Source organism: Actinia tenebrosa, unplaced genomic scaffold (assembly GCF_029948245.1).
Source record: "Actinia tenebrosa isolate PJP-AT-01 unplaced genomic scaffold, QUT_ActTen_1.0 PGA_scaffold12__29_contigs__length_12842862, whole genome shotgun sequence".
NCBI classification, from domain to species: Eukaryota; Metazoa; Cnidaria; class Anthozoa; order Actiniaria; family Actiniidae; genus Actinia; species Actinia tenebrosa.
In genome coordinates this window covers 8,001,744-8,022,978 of record NW_028292572.1, presented here as the reverse complement: position 1 = coordinate 8,022,978, position 21,235 = coordinate 8,001,744, and the positions used below count along the sequence as shown (strand labels likewise).

Below are 21,235 nucleotides of genomic sequence, written 5' to 3'. Positions count from 1 at the left end.
ATCCTGAAAGCATTATTTTTGAATGATTTGAAAATGCTAAAGTTAACATAATTTTTTTAATTTAAAATCTCATATACAGAGAAAATCTCTATTGTTTATATTTTAAATGCAATAGCATTCCTATCCCATCAGTTCGTAGAGCACTCTCGAATATATTTTCTAAAGATTTGGAATTACGTAATGGAAATTCTTCGAAGCGAGCATGAGGTTTGATAGGTCCATGAAGAACTATATTCGTACAAGTGGGCATGCATGAAGGCAAAAGAAGATAGGACCAAGGACGGAGCCTTGGGGGACGCCACAAGAGGTCCAAGAATAACTATATTCATACAAGTAGTACAAAAAACTGAAAGCCATGCACTGAGTACCATTGAGGATTAGAAACGTAAAAAGTTAATCATTTTTTAACCGCCTCTAATGAACTTGAATATAACTGGAATGACAGCCGTTGCGTTGAAAAACTTTTCCAGAGTGTTATAATTGCGCATTGGGAATTCTTGAAAGTGAGCATAAGGTACAATGGGACGATGAGGAACAATGTCCATGCAAGTAGTTGGTGAAAAACCCAAAGAATAATAATATGTTTGCAAGCTGTAAACAAATAATGTAAAATGATATCGATATTGCTGGGGTACGCGTGTTTTCTCCCTCTCGATGGCATCTGTCATGACTTTTAACTCGCCAGTGGTGTTCGTTGGGTATTTTCGGTGTGATAGGTTCTGTACCGTTATCCCAGGATACATAACAGCTTGTCCTCTGAACTTAGCCTCAATACCAATGGAAACTAATCGATGTGAATGCCACCAACAAGTACTGTCGAATTCCTCTGAATAAGGCAGGAGGTGAGAGATGGCATCTCGGTGGAAGCCATTCAGAATGGGATCAAAATGGACCAATGGGAGTAATGACAGGTCTGGTTTGTTATGGCAATGTTGGCGCATTGCTCTTATCAAGCTAGCAGGATTATGTATTACGTAGTCAACAAACCCTACCGCTGGCTCTATTTCAAGAAGAAAGTTCTCAAACGTACGCAGCTCTGGTTGTTTTGTCATAGGCTTGTTTGCAAAAGAGTTATACTCGAGTCTGATATCATCATCAGCAAATATATAATAACGATAATCAAACTTTCTTGCTCTTGAATGTCGATAGAGAAGATTTCTTCCCGATGCCCATGTGGTATTTGGTGCGTATATGTACTGGACATGAATGTTGGTCGTTTCCTTGCATTTCTTTTTGAAACTAAGAACGATAACATCACAACGACAAGCTGATGCGTTTCCGAGTAGTTCCGGCCCTGCAAGGTACGGTGGCAAACAGGATTCAGTTTGCGTCAAATAAATGAATTCCTTTTTCGTGATGTTTGATGGTGTTCTTGATGCAGCATTAGTTACTCTTGCAGTCTCGGCACCTGTCTTATTACTCAACACCTTAACACATCTTATTGAGATAATACATTGTAATGACATACCAAGCAGTAATAAAAGACTCAAAGTAATTAGAATCTTCCGTACTTTTCTAACCATAATGTAACGATAAGGTTCGACCCAAGTGCTTTTTACAATAGACAATCTTTTCAACACATACATGAAAAGGGAGACCTTCTTGTACATTTAATTATGATGCAAGCGTGGAAAACACTAACTAACTTTGTTGATCCAGGATTCGTTCTTATGGTAACGGTTCCACTCGGCTGGGTATTTCGACAGCGTCGGTGTGTATTCATATCAACAGATTGTTTCGAATTTCTTAAAACAATTTTCATCGAAAGAAACTTAAAAAGAAAACCGACTTTGAAGGAAAGTAGATTTCTTTCGTTTTGAACAGTTAAGAGTAAAATTAAGAAGTATTTATCTCGAAGTGAAAAATGGGAACAATAGTAGTCTATTTCATTAGATAAATAGGGTCACAATCTTATTAATACAAGATTATTAACCTAATTTTCTGATGTTATCAATAATTTCTTATTACACCAATTTTACATAACAAGGCTAAAAAAATTTGAATAAGGATCCATTAATAGAGTTTAGCATTTGAACGGTATTTGATCTAAAAGACTATTTCTGGGTTGAAAAACTTGATAGCTTCTTGACAAAATGCTTTAATATAAGAGGTGAAACGCATGAGAAATTTTAAAAGATTTGGGTGGATTATAGATTTTTTCACCAGAGTCAAACACTGTCGATCAGTTATCTTTCCTTAGTTTCAAATACGCCTCAAAAAGAGCAGACACCTATCATACATACAGTTACTTTGTAGTGACATAACTTAGATATCAGACGAGCGAAGTAAACACAAAGTCTTGCATTTGTTTGCAATAGCACTAATATATTGAGCTGACTGGGTAAAGGGTTCTCAGTGTGCTTTAACACAGGCGGATACCTCCATAAAATAAATTATAAGATATTCGAGATATAACGCGGGCTCTGATTGGTTGGCCTACCGTATTTATATCAGAAGACAAAGACACGCTCGCGAAAAGTTGCTGGAGGACTGGGTACGAGATTGGTTCACCTACAATCTCGAGCCCAGAGTTGTTCGGCTTTTTGGTCAGCAGCCTTGCCGATTGAGTCTCTCACTTATTTCTGTCAGGCCGGAAGTATTCCATATAAGGAATGTGCCCACCTAGTCATAGCAGAGATAAGGTTCTTCCGGTGTTGTTGCTGTTGTCTCAATTCAGTTATCGAGATTACATGAATAAAAGTGCGTTCAAGTTGAACCCTAATTTCAAACTCACTTGCGAATAATATTCATTATTTATCACCTTCAAATTTGTATTTTTACATTCTAGTAAGTTGGACGTTATAGTTTTGATATACATAACAAGATAAAGAGACCAAACAAATCCCTGAATTAAAAGTTAAAGTGCCCCTTGGACGAAAAATGCTATCTTTTCGTACAAACTTGAAACTTCGTCCAAATAATCCATACTACCCTATTAATCACCTGTAGAAATTTTTTCTTCATATTCCGACGGGAAGTTTGAAAATTTTGCGTTTTTACTACCGGCCGCCATTAATTTTTCAGTACACGGCCAAAAGGATTATTTTCGGTCAGCGGTGTTCTCGTGACGTCATTTACTCTACTCATTCCAAAACGCTGGCGTCTTTCCTCTTGTTTCTTCGTAAAGTTAGAGAAGTTAGAAGCTAGTTTAATGTAGATTTTTTTAAAGTTTTCACGCTCATATCAGCGACCGAGTACGATATTTTCCTTGTCGACCTTTCTGTTGCTTCAAAAACATGGAAAATGTCAACAGCTTCGAGATATACGACTGTGAAGAGCTCGAACCTATTGCCAACGAAGAAGAGATCGCTGAGTTCAACGAGCAATCCAGAATCGAGCTCGAAGAAGAAGAGATGCTAAGAAGAAGATTTTGTGGGGAGTCCAGGCAATGGTAAGACACTTAAAACTTTAATTAAGCAAGGACAAATCACAAGTGAAGTTAAGACGTCTTCGAGAATACGCAGAAGCAGCAAACAAATTTTCATCGGAAGATTAAGGAACGCGTATAAAAACAAGAGCCAATCTGTATGTTCTAAGCTTTCTTGAGTTGTTTAAAAAACAAACTAGTGGGGTTCTTTGTTTGTGTTAGGTGATGTTGCTCTCATTTGAACATTTTTTATTCAAAGGACAAGTGCAAATTATGATGAAGAAAATCCGAGTTTCGTGATATTTCTATAAGGATATATAGGTACATTTGTTTTGATACGATCTTTGTTTTATTTACCTAGGTGCACTTGTTATAATTGTTGCCTAACTCTAGTAACAAAGCAAGAAGAGTGCTTTTGTTGCAATGACATCACGAGATGCATGGACAAACTGAATGAACTGGATCAACAAGTTCAATGTATTACATGTCACCCTGGCTTTGAATCTGTGTGTCTAGACAAGTATGTTCTGGAAACCGCTGCAGTGGGACTGAAGACAAGAAGGAACAGGAGTTATACTATTCTTAGAGAAAAGGGCTTTGCTAAAGAATCAGAGTAAGTATTGATTGAGCTTTATTGAGGTCTCTTCAGGCTCCAGGATTAACAGAATATTTCCGATATTTTGTTATACTATGTATACAGTAATAAGAATAGCTGGCAAAAGCCCAAATAATATAATACGAATCATACCCAGAACCAATTATTTCATTGGGACTGAATTAATCCAGCATATGCATTATATGAAAATGAATAATAGCTAGTAGACTTTTTGGCCCAGTACTTCTTAGATTTTGTACTCGGTCTACCTATACTTGCATTCAATATGCTAATACACCTAGCATAGTATATAATTATTTTGAAATTTGTATCGTAATTGAATTGATTATGAAAAAATCAAAATGTTTAATAAATACTCCTTTATCTTTCAGATTTCTTCGATCTGTTGCATACAGACAATTTTTTCGATTCATATGGGATTTCACTGGCAATTCAAAAAGACTACCTCTGCCCTGTTGTGTTTATAATAGCATACGAAGAGCATTTCCATCTGAAGATGGAAGTTATAAAGGCTTCCTGGAAGAAGACGAAGGACAAGTAGTGTCAGACGAAGAGTCGGAAAGTGAAGAACAATCAGATGAATGAACTGAAACTAAAACGAATCCTATGAACAATAGTAAGATAGTGAGTAATAAATCTTTCAAGAATATGTTATACCATCTGACATCCATAAGCAAATTCATAATGGTATTCAACATTTTTTTGATGATTTTTTACGATTACTTCATATGCTACTGGTTATATAAACGGTTGCATTCCTCTTTGTCATGGCCCTTCATTGGTTGCCCGCATTTTCTGCAGTGAGGTGCTCTTCTGTCATTTCGTGCAGCATTTCTTTCTTGTGTCAAGTTTTGCAATTGTTCCTCTGAAATAAAATTATATAAGAACCTTAGGGAATACAGAGACATTATTCATTCAACAATTACAAAACCTTCCATGTGAGGTACTATTCTATTACCATTTTTATGCAAGTGTGATTCTAACTTTGCAAATTTTCACCTTTTTTAATATTGAACAGTCATGTTATTCTAGAAATACGAATATATTACCTGTACATGTGGGTGGGACAAGTTGTGTTTCTTTTCCTTTTCTGTTTTGATGCTTGTTAATTGCCTCTTCCTTTGTTTCTTTTTCCAACATACTATGCATAGGTTCTGGCACACTCTCCTCCAGCTCTATTCTCAACTGTTTAAGATCAGCTCTAGGTGTTTCAACCAGGCATTTGAATATATCGTCCACATAGTCTGAAATAATATGAATAAAGTTTGAGACATTTTTTCTCTTATAGTACAGATTTTGAAAAAGTTTACAACTTTGTTTACTTATTTCATTTTTTTTCCTAAGAACTATTTCATTGATAGAGCATTACGAGTTATTTACTTTTTGTGGAGTTGGTATAGAACTTTTCCACTGAACTATTTCTGTTTTTCTCACTGCGACCTCCTAGAAAAAAGTTTTTTTTTTTTGCACTTGTTCTAGTTCATGGGAAAAATCAGATTTAAAATACTTTGTACTTACCATAATTCTGGGGTACTCTCACTTCACGAACTGTCCCTTCCCCATTCTTGTATTTGGCATAGACTACTTTCAACTTCTTATCTCCATGATCATCAATTTTTGATTCTCTGTCACAATTATAGTTAAAGTGAAGGGCAGCTAGTATTGTCCTGAAAGGAAGTACATTTAACCATTTTAGTTTCTCCTTTTGTTATTTTTAGCTATTGCTGTAAAGGAAGGACAAACTTCAGTGTTTTGTATTGGTGGAGTGCGTTTAAACCTATATTGGAAAAACATCATATGTGAAAATGTATTCTTACCTGCAGAAGCATGAATGAAATGATAAAAGAAAGACATGAAAAGTCTTTTATCTCTTCATTATTTCTTTTCACTAAATTAAATATACATGCTACTGCTCATTTTTCATATGACAAACTTCTTGCAACAAGGTGCAAGTCATTGGTAAGGGAGCATCAATGTACAAATACTGTCAACAAACAAGTAACTTACCTACTAAACATGTCCAAATAAGAGAATGACAGCATCTTTGGCGCAAACTGGTTGACCACAGAGTGAAAGCCTTCTAGGGAGCTTGTTTGTGCAATGGGAGAAGCATTTTTGATTGCTTTGCTTAGACTGACTTTGGTGAGTTTTTCAAATATCTTTTCATATGCCTCTGAACCTATGGAAGTGATATTCAAATTATAGCATGGATAATTTCATCATAAGGTCTATTTAAATTATAGCATGGATAATTTCATCATAAGTTACATTAAAAATAGCATTGTCATATTTACTTTTAGTGAGCCACACTCTAGGAGTAGCTAGGATTCCATGTGTGCATTTATTGAACAGTTGGTTTGGCAGGCCAGTGTGTTTGTTGATGATGTGATAGAGGAAGGCTTGGAATTTTGCCAACTTGACTGCACCTAAATGCGCTGGTGTTGACATTACTGCCCAATAAAAATGACGAACACATGCTTTACGCCAACGACCTATTACTTCACATGATTTTTCTTTGGCAAGTTTGGTGATGATTTTCTGTATTTCTAAAAAAACAAGTTTTCATAAATACAAGAACAAGAAATAAATTTGGCTTGAAATGGAAACAACAGTTAATGCCAACACAATATAGGTATGTGTACTATACACTACCACATACTTTTTGCTATGTGCCATAAATCAAAGTAATGGCAGATTGTAGGCTTTCCATTGTCTTTGCATAATTTTGGACATTCTTCTTTCATCCATTTGGTGATAGATGTGTGACGGTCTGATATGAACTGTTTTATCAGCATTCCTGTGGTGAGGAGGTACATAATGGACCTTTGGTGGCCAAGGAATTCCATTTGGGAACTGCTTCCAGCTTCATTTGCCTGTAAGAATAAAATCATGAGTCTAATAATAAATGGCCACTAACAGAAAACAAATATTCCCTTTAATATTGTTATTATATTTTTACTATTGTTGTTATTACATTTAGCTGTACTAATAATAATAGCAATGTTATAGTAAAAATATTAACAACAATAAGAATTAGAATAAGTGGAACTTAGTAAAAAAAATATAAGCTATATCCCCTCCCCCCAATCTGTCCCTGTAGTTACAAATTATAGATGTGATCAAAATTCACCTGAATGAGAACTATGTTGATGATGAGGCCCAACGTACAACAGAAGATAGTATAAGTGCCATATTTGGCCGAGTGTCCCATGCTATCATGGCGAGCATCTCCTGCCAAATCCACTTCTACCCCATTTAATTTGTCTATTAGACCTTGTTGGTACTGCCGCCAGAATGAGACAATTGCTGGTATTAACAAATGTCTCTGATGATAATAGTAGGTCGTTTCATTATAGACCATTACGTTGATGTGCCTCAGCACCAGTAGCACTTTCCTGATGGAGGCCCCAGCTGTCAAAATGCCAAAACTTAAAAGAATGTTTACGGCTGGGAATTTTCCCAATATTAAGGGCTGACTAAGCCAAGTGCTGGTCTTTTTGCATTTACTGCAAAGTGTAGTGACAGTTATCATTGTCCCAGTCTGTTTCGTGGAAATTGATGGCTTGGGGTGACAACACAGGTGGCAAAATTGAAATAACAAGAGCAGGTTAGATAGAAACACAATACACTTTGGTTGCTCTCTACAATCTTTTCCTTCTGTGGTCAATCTGAAGTGGAAAAAAAAAAAAATATATATATATATATATATAAACACTGTGATGCCTTTTCAAGGTAAAAGCCCTGCCCCCCCCCCCCCCCCTGAAATCATTCTGGGGCTACCATAGAGTGTTGCTTTGAGTGCTTGCATAAAACATTCAGCAACAAGTGAAATTCACAGGATCAGTGCAAGCACTCGAGTATGATTGATGAAAGTTAATACATTTTATATATTATATTATTATGAATGATGTGGTGTATCAACCTTGCTTAGCGCAGTTTGTGCTTGTAGTTACCTGGGGTCAAGATTGTCACTCTCGGGGTTACTATATTCTGGATTGTCTTCACCCAGCTCATTGTACTTGCCATCATTGGCAATGAGAGGTTCCTCCTCCATGGCCACTTCATTGTCTTGGTTGAAGACTTTGTCAACTTCCCTCTGTACTTTTTCCTGCCACTCAGGGTCACAGATATCCTCCTCCTCAATGTCCATTTCTTCATCATCAGATTCAGGTTCATGATTGTAATTATCAGTCTGACATCCTATTTTTAAAATGTTGTGCAAAAAAGATAAATAAATTTATATTTCTTTGATATACTTTCATCGTTGTCATTATATCATCATTATTATGTAATATTTATTAATATTTTTTATGACAATAACCTCTAGCTTACCTTGTGAAAACACTGTAGACTTTTTAGTTGCTTGTTCAAGAGCAGCAAGCAGCTGACTTTCTGTTCTCTCCAACTTTTTCACCTGTGTCTTCATGGATTTTAAGTCTGCTTTAAGTTGCAAGACTTCTGTTTGTAAGTACACACATTCCTCACACGATGTGGACTTGCTTGTTGTGCTTGGGACCAGAAGTTCCTAAAAATGATAAGCAAGAATTGATTCAGGTCGTTCATAATAAGTATCACTATAACAGAGTAACAATGTAGCTGAGCCTTAATATACCTACGCTGTAGTTTTCATTTTTTGTTGTTGCAAAATCAAAAAAGTTATGTATATGATCATTACCTCTTCATGTGTACTCTCAATTCTGGTATTGTTTTCGCAGTCCAACCCGAGGTTTTGTTGCTGTTCATTTTGGGGCGACTCCTGGTCATTTCGGTCTTCAACTTCGTCCACTTCTAGGTGACTATTAGCAGCCATTTGTTCAGCTTCTTCTTCAACATTTTTAGCAGGCTGAAGGATGTTTTTGAGGGCCTGAAAAAGACATTCAAAAAATACTTCCATTTTCAACGAGGCCAATTCATTGAAGCAATTGTTCCACAATCAAAATAAAAACGCCGACGAATAATTGCTACTTTGATATGCCGCACTAGTGAATTTTTGAAGCAGCCGCGCGACATGTTTGTCTAGAAACAAGTTTTCTTGTAAAGGCCGTCGTTCACATGTAACGCTTTGATTGGTTTGACGAATAAGCAGATGCTTTTTTTTACTTTTGTGACATGTCAAAAAAATGTTTCATTTACGGATAATTGATAACGCAAAGAAGAAAAACAAAGTTTTAGTTATACTCACGTGGCGGCGGCTTCTGTCACTGACAGAAGTTTCTTGTTGCTGCTCTGAAAGCCAGATCGTTGGAGTTGCTCTCGGAAGCAAACGTCTTTGCATTCCCTCGATATGTAGTGCCCTTGCGAAAACCTTTTCTTCAAAGTGTAGGGAGCACACAACGAATCTTCCTGGCGGGTTGAAGTTCGCCCTGTGAAGACGCACAAACCTTTTCCATTTGTCGCCGTCTTGCTTGTTTTTCGGCGAATAATGCAACGATATACCATTCGATTTGTTGGCGAAATTATTACAACCAAAAACCACACAGCGATTTGCTGGCATTTTACTCGCCGTGAGCTCTCTAGAAATTATTTGTAACTATAACACGAAAGTTTGACAGAGTTTGTATACTGATTAGCCACGAGTGTTTTGGAATGAGTAGAGTAAATGACGTCATAGCCCTCACTCATCCCCAGTCTTCTGAGCCAAATCATTGATCAAGAAAATTAATGGCGGCCGGTAGTAAAAACGCAAAATTTTCAAACTTCCCGTCGGAATATGAAGAAAAAATTTCTACAGGTGATTAATAGGGTAGTATGGATTATTTGGACGAAGTTTCAAGTTTGTACGAAAAGATAGCATTTTTCGTCCAAGGGGCACTTTAAAGAGAATTTGTCAGATTTTTAGAAAATTGACAGAGTCAGATTTGAGTGAGACAGATGATAATGGAAATCATGCCTAAAGATCGTCACTCAACATCTTCTTTTTCTAATACGTTTTCACCGCGTGTGTGCAGCTTGTTAAGCTCAGCTGACATCGACTCATCAAAAAAACTCATCTTTTGAACGCTCGCCACAGGTCTTTGAAGATAATCAGTGCATCACATGACGGATTTTGGCCAATCACGCTCCAGTATTTACCTAGGCATTATCACTTGTAATGAGTTTAAAGTTTTTATGAAAATGAACAGAGTCTGCCACAGATATGAAGGATGTCAAACATTCGAAGGAAAATGAAGCCGGGTAAAAGTCAGACGCTTGGGAAATTTTTAAGTTTTTGAGTCGCAGATCGCTTTAGCCAGATGTCGAGTCCGTACAAACAAACGCTGGTTATTTTTCTGCGGTTTTGTAAGTAAAATTGTTGTTTTTTGCACTGAAAAATTCATGTTTACTCCCATTATGCATAACCAAACATTACTCAAATGACTTCTCATTTCTTTTTTTCTTTCTTTTTTAACATTGTAGTTGTAATGAAGGTAGTCTTTGCTGCCCTTCAGAATGACGCCATTCAATTCTCGTCCAACCAAGAAGTTTTCGTCGGTGAAGATGCAATTTTTAAGTGGTCACTTAATGAAAACTTGGCTAATAACATTGGCGATGTCAAATTTGGAGTCGTGACAAGACCAGCAAAACACGGTGAACGACTTGACGCGATTTTACTCAGGACTCTCCCTTCGGGGAAAACCAAGTGGAATCGACATTCAAGTTATGTTACAGCGTATGTCAATCGTACTGAAGTGATTCAAAATGCGCTTGCAGAATTCAAAATATCGAATGTTCAACTAAATGATACATCAGAGTACTATTGTACAGTGCGAAAAACCGATGAAACTCAGACAATGATAACTGACTATGTCCAACTCAAAGTAATCGGTAAGTTCTTGTAATTCGCTTTTTGAAAAATGAACTTTTTTTCGTCTGAATTACTTAGTAATTATAAATGACAATCCCTACTTCAAAACTTATGAATAAGACATTCTTTACAAGATTTTTGAGATTTAAGTTCTTGGACAATAAATGATGTTGTTTCCAATGGCAGCGGATGTACAGACGAGCTACTTTTGAAATGTCATTGTCAAAACAAAACAAAATATGCTCAGAGAAAAAATGAAATAGAAAAAATAGACCTTGCGCTTAATTCGCTGGAAAACTTTATGAAAAATCGTTTTTATTAAATTGAAATATTTCAGTCTTAAGACTAAATGCTGTCTCTAAGATACATTCTAGTTTTGGTCAAATCATCTTTCAAGAAACATTTTAATTTGGAATTCATAATCGCTTTCAAACTTCGTTGTTTATGATCTATGGTTTATGCATTTAGATTTGCAGATAGGTGTTCATTCTTCACTTCATCAGAAGGTATCTTTTGAATATTTTCGAAATATTGACGATATTAGCAGCTCCTTAGCAGATAAGTCTGATTAACTTGTTTTGGCTTCCTGTTAAATAACTGCCAAAACTACCATGAAAAATAAATCATTTTTTATTTTTATTTTTTTTTTTCAAAAAAACCTTTTAGCCCTTACTCTTTTGAAAACGAAAGCGTTTTATGAGTGAAATTTCAAAAAAAAAAAAAAAAAATTAATTAATTAATTTTTTAGCAAAGCAAAAAGTAATCAATTTGCAGTTTTCCAGGTGTTAAATCTACTTCGCAACGAAGCATGAATTTTAAACAAATTTAGAACAAAGATTCTGTCTTAAAACAGTATGTCCAATAGATAAGAGCCTTAAAGCCGGAAATGGAAAATGGGAGTCTGAAAGGTGTTGATCTTGGCCGAAATTAGTTTCTTTTTGCTGAATACTGAACTCCGTTGCTTTGTTTATCTTTGTTTGGACTTTTAAAATCGCTCAAAACTCTCAACTTCTACTTGAAAATTTTTTTAAACCTAAAATCTTTTGTGAACTTGAGAACCAAGTTATGATTCTTTGAAGAAAAGAAATTGAAGATTCTTATTTCAACATGAATATTTCAGTTTTTATCCCTTTTTTTTATTTTTATTTTATTTTAATTAATTGATAGGAAAACTATTACAATTACCATTTTTATCATTTGTTTATCTATTGTACTCAGAATTATCTTAATACGAAGAGACAATAAATTTGTATTTCAATCTCTACAGTTTCCTCTCCTCGTCCTTTTATTCATACGTTCATTTTTTCCAAATAAGTTGATACTGAACATGAGCAGATATGAATACCTGGTTTAGTATGACATTCAAAAGCTGGATATCTTTCTTACCATTTAATAAGATAGCAGAGAAAAATTCTAATTCTGATTATACAAAAAAACCAATGAAAACATTATTGAAGGCGGAAGAGCCACACCGCGTCTTCTGGCTTAATTTTAGCTTTTTGCACATTTATTCTGAACTGAAGTTAATTACATAGAAAAGAAAACGAATTATCCATACATTATTTGAATTATTTAGGTTGAAGGATAATAAAAATCGAAAATTGTTGGAGATTCGTTTCCAGTTTAATGATGAATCCATCTGTCTTGATATTGCTGTTGCCATAGAGATTTGATCCAGCGTGTCTTGGGGTACAACATAATATTTTGTAAAAAGAAAAAAAACCTAAAAATTAATTTTAACTCTTTTGTCAATAGCTTCAAATGCAACAATGTAAAATTACAGACAAGATGAATGTACTGTCTAACTGTTTTTCAGTCTATTGAGTGCTTCTTGAATAATTTACGAACCATTCTTTTATCGCTTGAGGCATTTTGCAGGTGTGAAGGGAGAATGATTTTTTTTTCTTTTTACTTTTCTCGAAACCCAATCTCAAGCAGTCGGTCTAAGTCAGCTTATCAATTATAAAAGAGCACTTTTCGTATTGTTTTTCAGTCATAGATTTTGACTCCAACCTCAAAAGGTTTCTTAATGTCGTCTTAAACTCCAATATCTTTGGCGGTATCTTATATCGTTTGGTTTCTTCAAAAAGAAACCCTTGTTTTTCATTCGTAGCAGCTGAAATCACCTGTAAAATTTTCATAAACACGATATAAAATCTTGTCGAGTCCAGGTACCATAGAAAGAAAATTACCACGACTGAATATTTTTGAGTCGTATAATTAGTCAATTTGTTTTATAGAATTGATAACCGGTCTTGCGCACCTTAGGGAAAAAAGTCTATTTTTCGTTTTTACTCAGTGTTTCTGCTGTATTTATCTTGTGTCGATAAAGTTAGGAGCAATAAAAATGTAGGACAAATAAAAAAAATTATGGGCTCTTGACAAACCTTTAGAAATAAATAAATGTATAATGCCATATGGCTTCATTATAGCCTTGGTTTTAATTTCCGTCATCTTTACCTTTTTGCCTTCTTATCCATAATAATGGCAATACACCCACTACGTTCAATGTTAGCAATAAGCGCATAGAATAGCATGAAATATGACAAGAATTACGGTAATAATGTCTTTTGGAATAAAACATTTCAACGATTCTACAAACACCGCTGTGTTTCTAGACTGCGGGCTCCGTTGAAATTTCACAGAATACCGCTGCGATTGTTCGTCGATTGTAGGCTCATTTCATTTGGTCTTTTGTGTTGCCTTTTATAATTTAGCAATTTTTATATTTTATAATAATAATAGTTATTATTTTTATTATTTCCTAAAAATGACTTTAGTGACTTAATCCAATGAGGAATATTTAATTTAAGCGGACAAAATGATGTAAAAAAATTGAATTAGAAAATATTATTTAGATACGAAAGAATTCGATCACAAAGCCACGTCCACCGACAGAAATTTTTAAAAAAAATCGATTTCACTGTGCCATACCCCCGAGACATCCGCAGAGCTGAGGCGGCGTATGGACTTCGGACCTGACGGCGATTAAATCCTTCTGCCCTTGGGTGCACGAATTACGCAAGAAAATGTTCTAGCCGAAGCATCAGGGGAGAGACCAGCCGGCCCCCAGACCATGTCGGCTAATCCCTTGCATCTCTGCCACGCACGGAATCGGTTGAGAAAATAACATCAAAAAGTCTAGTCTATCTGGTGCATTGTTTTCACGGCTATTGTTATGGAAATTTCTTAGAAGCGTGGTCCAGTGGAAAAAATTGGGTTTCCAAGACACCGAGTCAAGCCCGGTTAAGGGAAGTTAGTACCCGGATGGGTGACCTAAAACTTATACCTGTTTAAACTTTACAACTTTTTTTTAGTTACATTATTTTCCTTTTCTTTTCTTTTCTTTTCTTTTCTTTTCTTTCTTTTTTTTTTTTTTTTGCTTTTGGTTTTCCGCTTTTTAAACCTACTTGAATCGATATCCTTTGCTCAGTCTCCAAATAGCAGATGAGCAACTGACAAAAGACTAATGGAGATGATTTCGATCAAATATAAATCGGTAAATTGGTTTACATCAAATCTAGTGCTGAATAATAAAACGTATACTTAAGAACTTCAGATACTAAAAAATAACAAGGTTACCGCGGTCGGTACCGCGCTAAATTCATTGGTTCAATCCAGAAGCATCTGGTTTTAATCGTTACTTATAACAGGGTGTACTGATTTTCATATCTCTAAGATAATGATTGTTATTCGTTGTGAATATGTTACGACGAGTTTTTGTTTTTGTTTTCTTGTAGATATTCAAATACTGAAGGAGACATCAAGCCAAGACGTCATATCTTGGAAAGGACACAAGATTCGCCTTCACTGCAACGTTAGAATCATCCCGAATACTATTAAAAAATTTACCTGGCGAAATAAGGGAACCAGTGGAACAATAGTCAACCCTTCAAAACAACGCGACACCGTGAATGGAAGTACGCTGACCATAGTTACCTTCAAGGATACGGACTTTGGACCTTATGAATGCGTTGCTAGGACACCAACCACAGAACAAAGACACGTGATTCGTATCAAGCGACTATGTGAGTCAAAATAATCTTCGATGGTATCTCTGTGTTGGCATAATTTGGAGTGGGAATGATTCCAGTAATGAGTAGTATATGAGGGCAATTCATTATGAGGGCAATCTTCATGCACCTCGTCCTAGTCCTTTCTATAAGACTCCAACAAGACACAGGGTTACCGAGTTAATATATTGGTACCGTTTTTGAAATCCACAGATGAGCCGTCGGAGCCTGGAAACTTTAGCCACAGTCGCCGGCTTGTCAAACGTCTAAACTGCACTGTTGTAGCAAAGGTGTCTTGGATGCCGCCCCTCAAACACGGAGGAGCTCCAGTCACTCACTATATCGTAGAGTATAAACCTTTTGGGCGGAAATGGAGCAAAGCATCGAAACAATTGGTTGACACAAATTATATCAAAATCTGCAGACCCCCACGTGATGAAGGGGGTGACGGCCTTCGTGTTCGTGTTAAAGCTAAAAATAAAGTGGGTGTCGGGAATTCATCACGAGCAACAATTGTCACCTTCTGGGGTAAGCTCAATACACTGTTAAAGTGCAAATGAACCCTTCGACAATACTTTCAGTACTGGTTCTGCATAAAGTAAATAGTTGATTGGTAAAATATTTCTTGATTTGAGTGATGCGTCTCCAAGTTATGAAGGTTTATACTTCCAATATGCTAATAAGTGTGACGTCAGGTAAGGTATTTGAGTGTTTTTGTTGTAACTAGTAATACTAAATGCTGGCCATTTTGAAAATACAAATTCAAAATTGCTTTCATGTAAAACATGAGTAAAATAATGATGCTTTTTAAATACTGTTTCTATGAACCAGTTCAATTTTGTATATTTAATTAAGCCTTAATAGACGTCACATTTATTAGCATATTGGAAGTATAAACCTTTATAACTTAGAGACACATCACTCAAATCAAGAAATATTTTACCATTCAACTATTTACTTTATGCAGAACCAGTACTGAAAGTATTGTCGAAGGGTTCATGTGCACTTTAAGATTGCCAGGAATTCGTAATACTTGGCGGAAAACAAGAATTGTATTATGCTGAATGCATGTTGGTGCCATGTTAGTAGTGGTCGTGGTGGATGGTAGCCATGTTGGAGGTAACCACAAAAGATGGTAGCCATGTTGGAGGTGACCACAATGGATGGTAGCCGTTTTGAAGGTGACCACAATGGATGGTAGCCATGTTGGAGGTGACCACAATGGATGGTAGCCATGTTGGAGGTGACCACAATGGATGGTAGCCATGTTGGAGGTGACCACAATGGATGGTAGCCATGTTGGAGGTTACCACAATGGATGGTAGCCATGATGGAGGTGACCATAATGAATGGTAGCCATGATGGAGGTGACCATAATGGATGGTAGCCATGATGGAGGTGACCATAATGGATGGTAGCCATGATGGAGGTGACCATAATGGATGGTAGCCATGATGGAGGTGACCATAATGGATGGTAGCCATGATGGAGGTGACCATAATGAATGGTAGCCATGATGGAGGTGACCATAATGAATGGTAGCCATGATGGAGGTGACCATAATGGATGGTAGCCATGATGGAGGTGACCATAATGAATGGTAGCCATGATGGAGGTGACCATAATGGATGGTAGCCATGTTGGAGGTTACCACAATGGATGGTAGCCATGATGGAGGTGACCATAATGAATGGTAGCCATGATGGAGGTGACCATAATGGATGGTAGCCATGATGGAGGTGACCATAATGAATGGTAGCCATGATGGAGGTGACCATAATGAATGGTAGCCATGTTGTGAGTAGGTCACAATGAATGCTCACAAAAGTGGCAGTGACCATATTAACGACTATGTGAGAAAGCGGTGAAATTAAAGGGCGGCCATGCAAGTGTTGGCCATGATGATTGTTAGCCATGTTGGAGGATAACATTTTTGTCGGATGATTGCACATAATTGTTGGTTTTGTGAGATTTGATAACCATGTTGGAGGCACTGATTTCTACATTGTCCGAATCGATGTAAGTAGAATGTAAGCTTACTATAGTGATCATGCATGTTGGAGGACAAACTCACTGAAGCAATTCTAACAGCCGTGTTCTTCATTTGTTTTCTTAAACCAGATGTGCCAACAGCTCCATTAAATTTGAAGTCTCGGTTACGGCGTGACCTAGGGGAGCCCTTCATCGAGCTCGCCTGGGATTGCCCACTCCACGATGGTGGAATACCCGTATCCACATACCAGGTGGAATACAAGCACATAGGCGCAGCATGGAGAAACGCAGCAAGCTTACAGACTGTAGAGAAACAAATCAACATCTGGAAAACGTCCCAGGATGAGGACGTCTATCACGTGCGCGTGTCAGCAGTCAATGGCGTCGGGTTTGGTGAAACCTCGAACATTCTTAAAGTGGCGTTTGCAGGTAAAGGTGACAATACAATATACAATACAATATATTTCATTTATAATTTTTTACACTCGAAGAACCAATATATTACAACCTCTATACAGCTATTTTCGTTGTAGTCCCTTTCACAGTTCCCTGCGCCATCTTGAAAGGTAGCCGTGCCTTTGTCTCGAAGCGAGAAGAAAGGTGAGCTTGCAATGATAGAGACCTTTTTAAACACCTTGGACAATTATTCACATGTCTCTATCATTGCAAGCTCACCGTTCGTCTTGCTTCGATGCAAAGGAACAGCTACCTTTCAAAATGGCGCCGGGAACTGTGAAGGGGACTATTGCGTGAACAAGGAGTGACAAAGATAGGATAATAACGTATGTGTTTATATTTAGAGCAATGAAAAAGGAATGAATAAGCTATCAATCACACTAGTAACCACGTGACAAAAGGCCACGTGACATTGAAGAGGTTCATGCACAGTTTTCGTAGTTAGGAAGATTAATTCTAAAGTCTAATTCACTCTTTTTTCTTTATTAAAAGAAGCTCCTTCAATGCCGTTGGACGTCGTCGAGAAAACGGTCCTACATGCTAAGAAGACGCCCCCACACATTCACATCGCATGGAAAAGACCGCTGGACAATGGCGGGTTAAAGATAACTCACTATAAAATCGAGTACAAAAGTGTGAATCTAAAGAACTGGAATCTAGCAAAATCTGACCTCGTTGTGGACGAGAAATACATCATTAAAGACGCTGATGAAAACCAAGAGTACATAGTACGAGTGTCAGCAAAGAACAACATGGGGTTCGGGCCATGGTCAAAGCCTGTTGTCGTTAAATACAAAGGTAAATAAGTAAGTAAAACGTAAGGGTGCTCGAGTGGCATGCTAACGAATGAAGAATTAGCCTTAAAATATTTCCGTTTCCTTTGTTTAGCGAAAAAGAGGGTGATGGAAAATTTATCTGTGCCTCGCATGCAAACGCGAACAGTAGTTTTCACTTGACAGCCAGTGCCTTCTGCTGCTTCTTCCCTGACGAGAGTCACTGGCATCAACTACTTTTTAGACTTTTTATACGGATTTTATTTTATTTTTATATTTTTATTTTGTTTTCAATACTGATTTCAGTAACCTTAACTTCGAGGAAAATTATCACTATTTTAACTCCTTTTCTTTCTACAGATAAAAACTTCGTGGCTTTCAAAGCACGTTCACAGGGATCAAGTCTAACGCCCGTGAATAACAGTGTACTGGCACTAGTATTCCTATTGGCTACCATTTTAACAAAGCTTTTACCCAGATGATGGAAGAATTTTCAAGAAAACTAACATGGCGGCCATGTTGGAAGATATGACCAAGAAATTCCGGTAATTTATTCCAACATTTCTGCTGTGACGTCTAAACGCAAGTGAGACTTGACCAGACATCAATATCAAAACAGTGTTTAGATTTAATCAGAACTTAGATATACAAGTAGGTGTTTTATATAGGTAGACATTCAAAGCCGTTTTCGTCTTTGTAGCAGGCTTTGATTTGAACATACTTGATCAAACACTGAAGCGGGCAACAGCAAAACATGCAATGAAATCAGACTTAAATTAGAATCATTGTTCAAAGCTGTGCTTGAGTACTGCAATTTCTTGCAATGTTTTTCACGGATATATGGTATGCACTCTATATTTAAAATAACTAATACTTTAAATAGTTATTTTGAAATATCGTCAATACAGTGCGAGCAGGAACTCGAGTGAAGTGATCAATAAATGGGCTCAGAATTGTTCTGCAAACCCACAAATTTCTCAATGAAATACACTGAATACGTATACCCGCTACTTCTAGTACTTTTATTCTTATAGTGAGTGCATATACTGATTTCATTACTAGTTACAATCCGTCATATCATTGACTCTTAATCTCCACCTTAGTTTGCCGAATATTTACAAAATATCATTAATTTATTATTTATTCATTGCATTCCCCATCCGCTTCAGGCCTACGAATGGCTCAACGAAAAAAAAAAACTATATGGCAAAATTAAAGTAGTTTTTAAATTTATATTAATAATTGTCGTTCTAAGATTAAAAAAGAAATAAAACAATATTGTTTGTCCTATATGTTTTCATATTTCAGGTACATATGGCAATTCAGGAGCGGATCCAGAAATTAGAAGGGGGTGACTATGAAAGGTTTTAACAGGAATTCAAGGGAAAAGGGGGGTGACTGTTACTAACGATATACTGAGAAATCTGAGCAAATGGGGTGGGGGGGGGGGGGGTGACTGTTACTAACGATATACTGAGAAATCTGAGCAAATGGGGTGGGGGGGGGGGGATGGGGTGACTAGTCACCCCTTTTACCACCCCTGCATCCACCCCTGTAATTCTGTCCTACTAGAGATCTGGGCCCGTTTGCACGAAGCCTGGATAGCGCAATGCATCGTAGTTGACTAAGATTCTTTAATTGAGTGTAATTCAATAATCATATGAACGACTGGAAATACTTAAGAGTTAGTTAATTACGTGTAATAACACTCCTGTACACACCGGCTCTAGTAGGGATGAACAGTTTTGGTCCATCTGTTCTTAGAAGTGGCTCGATATTATCAACTGAAATAAGGAACCCCCTTTCTGATTGAAAGCTTCTTTCCTCGCCTCGTAACGATAGAACTGAAAACGTTTGCATTTTCTTCTGGGTGATTAAGTTTACTCGACCTGATGGCAACGAAGGGAGCTTCTCCGCCATTTGTCCAGTTACTTTTGTAAGTTTATATCTTTCTCTTTTTTCTCTTTCATCGAACATTTCGTCCATGTGTTCCTTTGTGTCTATTTTCTCTTCAGGATAACTAGAGATCAGTTGCGGCTCTTGGATTTTAGTAGCCATCGAGTTCTTGGTTTCTTTCTGGTTGAGATTCGAGTCTATTCTTTGTCTCCATTCTTTGCTTGACTCGCACTTTTCTTTCGAGATATTTTCCCTCCAGATTAATGGATTTAAAATTTCACTACATGACTCGCTTTGATTTTCCTCCTCTAGCCACGGATGTTTTAATTCGTCAACACTTTCTTCTTTCGATTCATTTTCATCCGAAAATGGATCCAAAAATTGGCTACACGACTCGCTTTGATCATCCCCCTCTAGCCAGGGATGTTTTGATTTGTCTACGCTTTCTTCTTCCGATTCATTTTCATCCCAAATGGACTTGCTTTCATCATTTACTTCTGGCCTGGCATCCCTGGCATGTTTTACTTCGTCTATGCTTCCTTCAAACATTTGTTCACTGCACAGAGCTTCCAAAACTGCACTGCCATTAACATCGGTGAACGGTTTTTTCTGGAGCACTGAGTCTAAATCAGAGGAGATAATCTTCACATCAGCCATTTCTGCTGTTCAACTAGTTACTGCCACTAACAAATGCAAAGTATTCTTAGGTACTGAAGATGTTCTCTATTTATATATCGTCAAGTGATAACGTAAATAACAAAAGAAAATAGTTTTCTTTAGGTCGGTCTTTAGGTTGCTATGAAAATATCTTACCTTCTTAGAAATATCTCAGCCAAAATACATCATACTTTTATACAAAAATAGTACAGAAATGCGTAGCCGTAGTATCTGAAACTATTTTGACTTCAAGTATACGAGAAATGTTCTTTTACTCACCAGCAAATTTCAAAAGTACCAACAGAGTTACAAGATGAAGGTGGAAAGCTCTGTTGCCGACTTTCGAAATTTGCTGGTGAGTAAAAGAATATTTCCTATGTCCCAGCAGAAGACTGAACATTATTCTCGTACTTTAATTTCACTCGTATTCGAACCACAAGATAGTTCAAATACAAACTTCAGGAAAAATACAAAATACACTAAAAATTCATCGAAAACTGATGAATTAATTAAAATAGTCGAATTTATAACTGAAAATGTATTTGCGTACTTTCTATTTTCAACAAAAATATAATTCTTGGGCGCAAATTAAGCCGACTTAGCTTAGGAAGGCAGCGCTACGTTGCTAAGGTCGTTTTCTGTTTCCTTAGCAACATGATCATTAGCGAGTCGTTTGAAGTA

General features: G+C 36.8%; 4 protein-coding genes across 5 annotated transcripts; 2 read left to right on the top strand and 2 right to left on the bottom strand.

Annotated features, from left to right (window-relative positions):
• Positions 1–81: 81 nt before the first annotated feature.
• On the bottom strand, positions 82–1,501 carry LOC116297220 (uncharacterized). The gene has a single exon (XM_031705405.2). The coding sequence runs from the start codon at positions 1,464–1,466 to the stop codon at positions 405–407; it is 1,062 nt and encodes a 353-aa protein (XP_031561265.2). The 5' UTR covers positions 1,467–1,501; the 3' UTR covers positions 82–404.
• Positions 1,502–2,866: 1,365 nt separating this feature from the next.
• LOC148912191 (uncharacterized) lies at positions 2,867–6,010 on the top strand. Of its 2 annotated transcripts, XM_089027868.1 has the most exons (4): positions 2,867–3,391; positions 3,729–3,980; positions 4,355–4,599; positions 5,702–6,010. In XM_089027868.1, the coding sequence occupies exons 1-3, from the start codon at positions 3,237–3,239 to the stop codon at positions 4,566–4,568; spliced, it is 621 nt and encodes a 206-aa protein (XP_088883994.1). In that variant the 5' UTR covers positions 2,867–3,236; the 3' UTR covers positions 4,569–4,599; positions 5,702–6,010. The 2 variants fall into 2 exon arrangements, with proteins under 2 accessions (XP_088883994.1, XP_088883995.1); XM_089027869.1 differs by lacking the exon at positions 5,702–6,010 and having other exon boundaries at positions 2,868–3,391; positions 4,355–5,287.
• LOC116304289 (uncharacterized) lies at positions 4,595–9,744 on the bottom strand. The gene is made up of 11 exons (XM_089027870.1): positions 9,166–9,744; positions 8,659–8,847; positions 8,316–8,508; positions 7,937–8,183; positions 7,114–7,651; positions 6,643–6,856; positions 6,278–6,529; positions 5,991–6,162; positions 5,502–5,650; positions 5,033–5,227; positions 4,595–4,848 (listed from the first exon to the last, which is right to left on the bottom strand). The coding sequence occupies exons 1-11, from the start codon at positions 9,475–9,477 to the stop codon at positions 4,715–4,717; spliced, it is 2,595 nt and encodes an 864-aa protein (XP_088883996.1). The 5' UTR covers positions 9,478–9,744; the 3' UTR covers positions 4,595–4,714.
• Positions 9,745–9,795: 51 nt separating this feature from the next.
• LOC116297219 (neural cell adhesion molecule 1) lies at positions 9,796–19,291 on the top strand. Its single transcript, XM_031705403.2, has 7 exons — positions 9,796–10,262; positions 10,380–10,787; positions 14,508–14,795; positions 14,994–15,308; positions 16,902–17,201; positions 17,721–18,026; positions 18,362–19,291. The coding sequence occupies exons 1-7, from the start codon at positions 10,217–10,219 to the stop codon at positions 18,481–18,483; spliced, it is 1,785 nt and encodes a 594-aa protein (XP_031561263.1). The 5' UTR covers positions 9,796–10,216; the 3' UTR covers positions 18,484–19,291.
• The last annotated feature ends 1,944 nt before the right edge of the window (positions 19,292–21,235 follow it).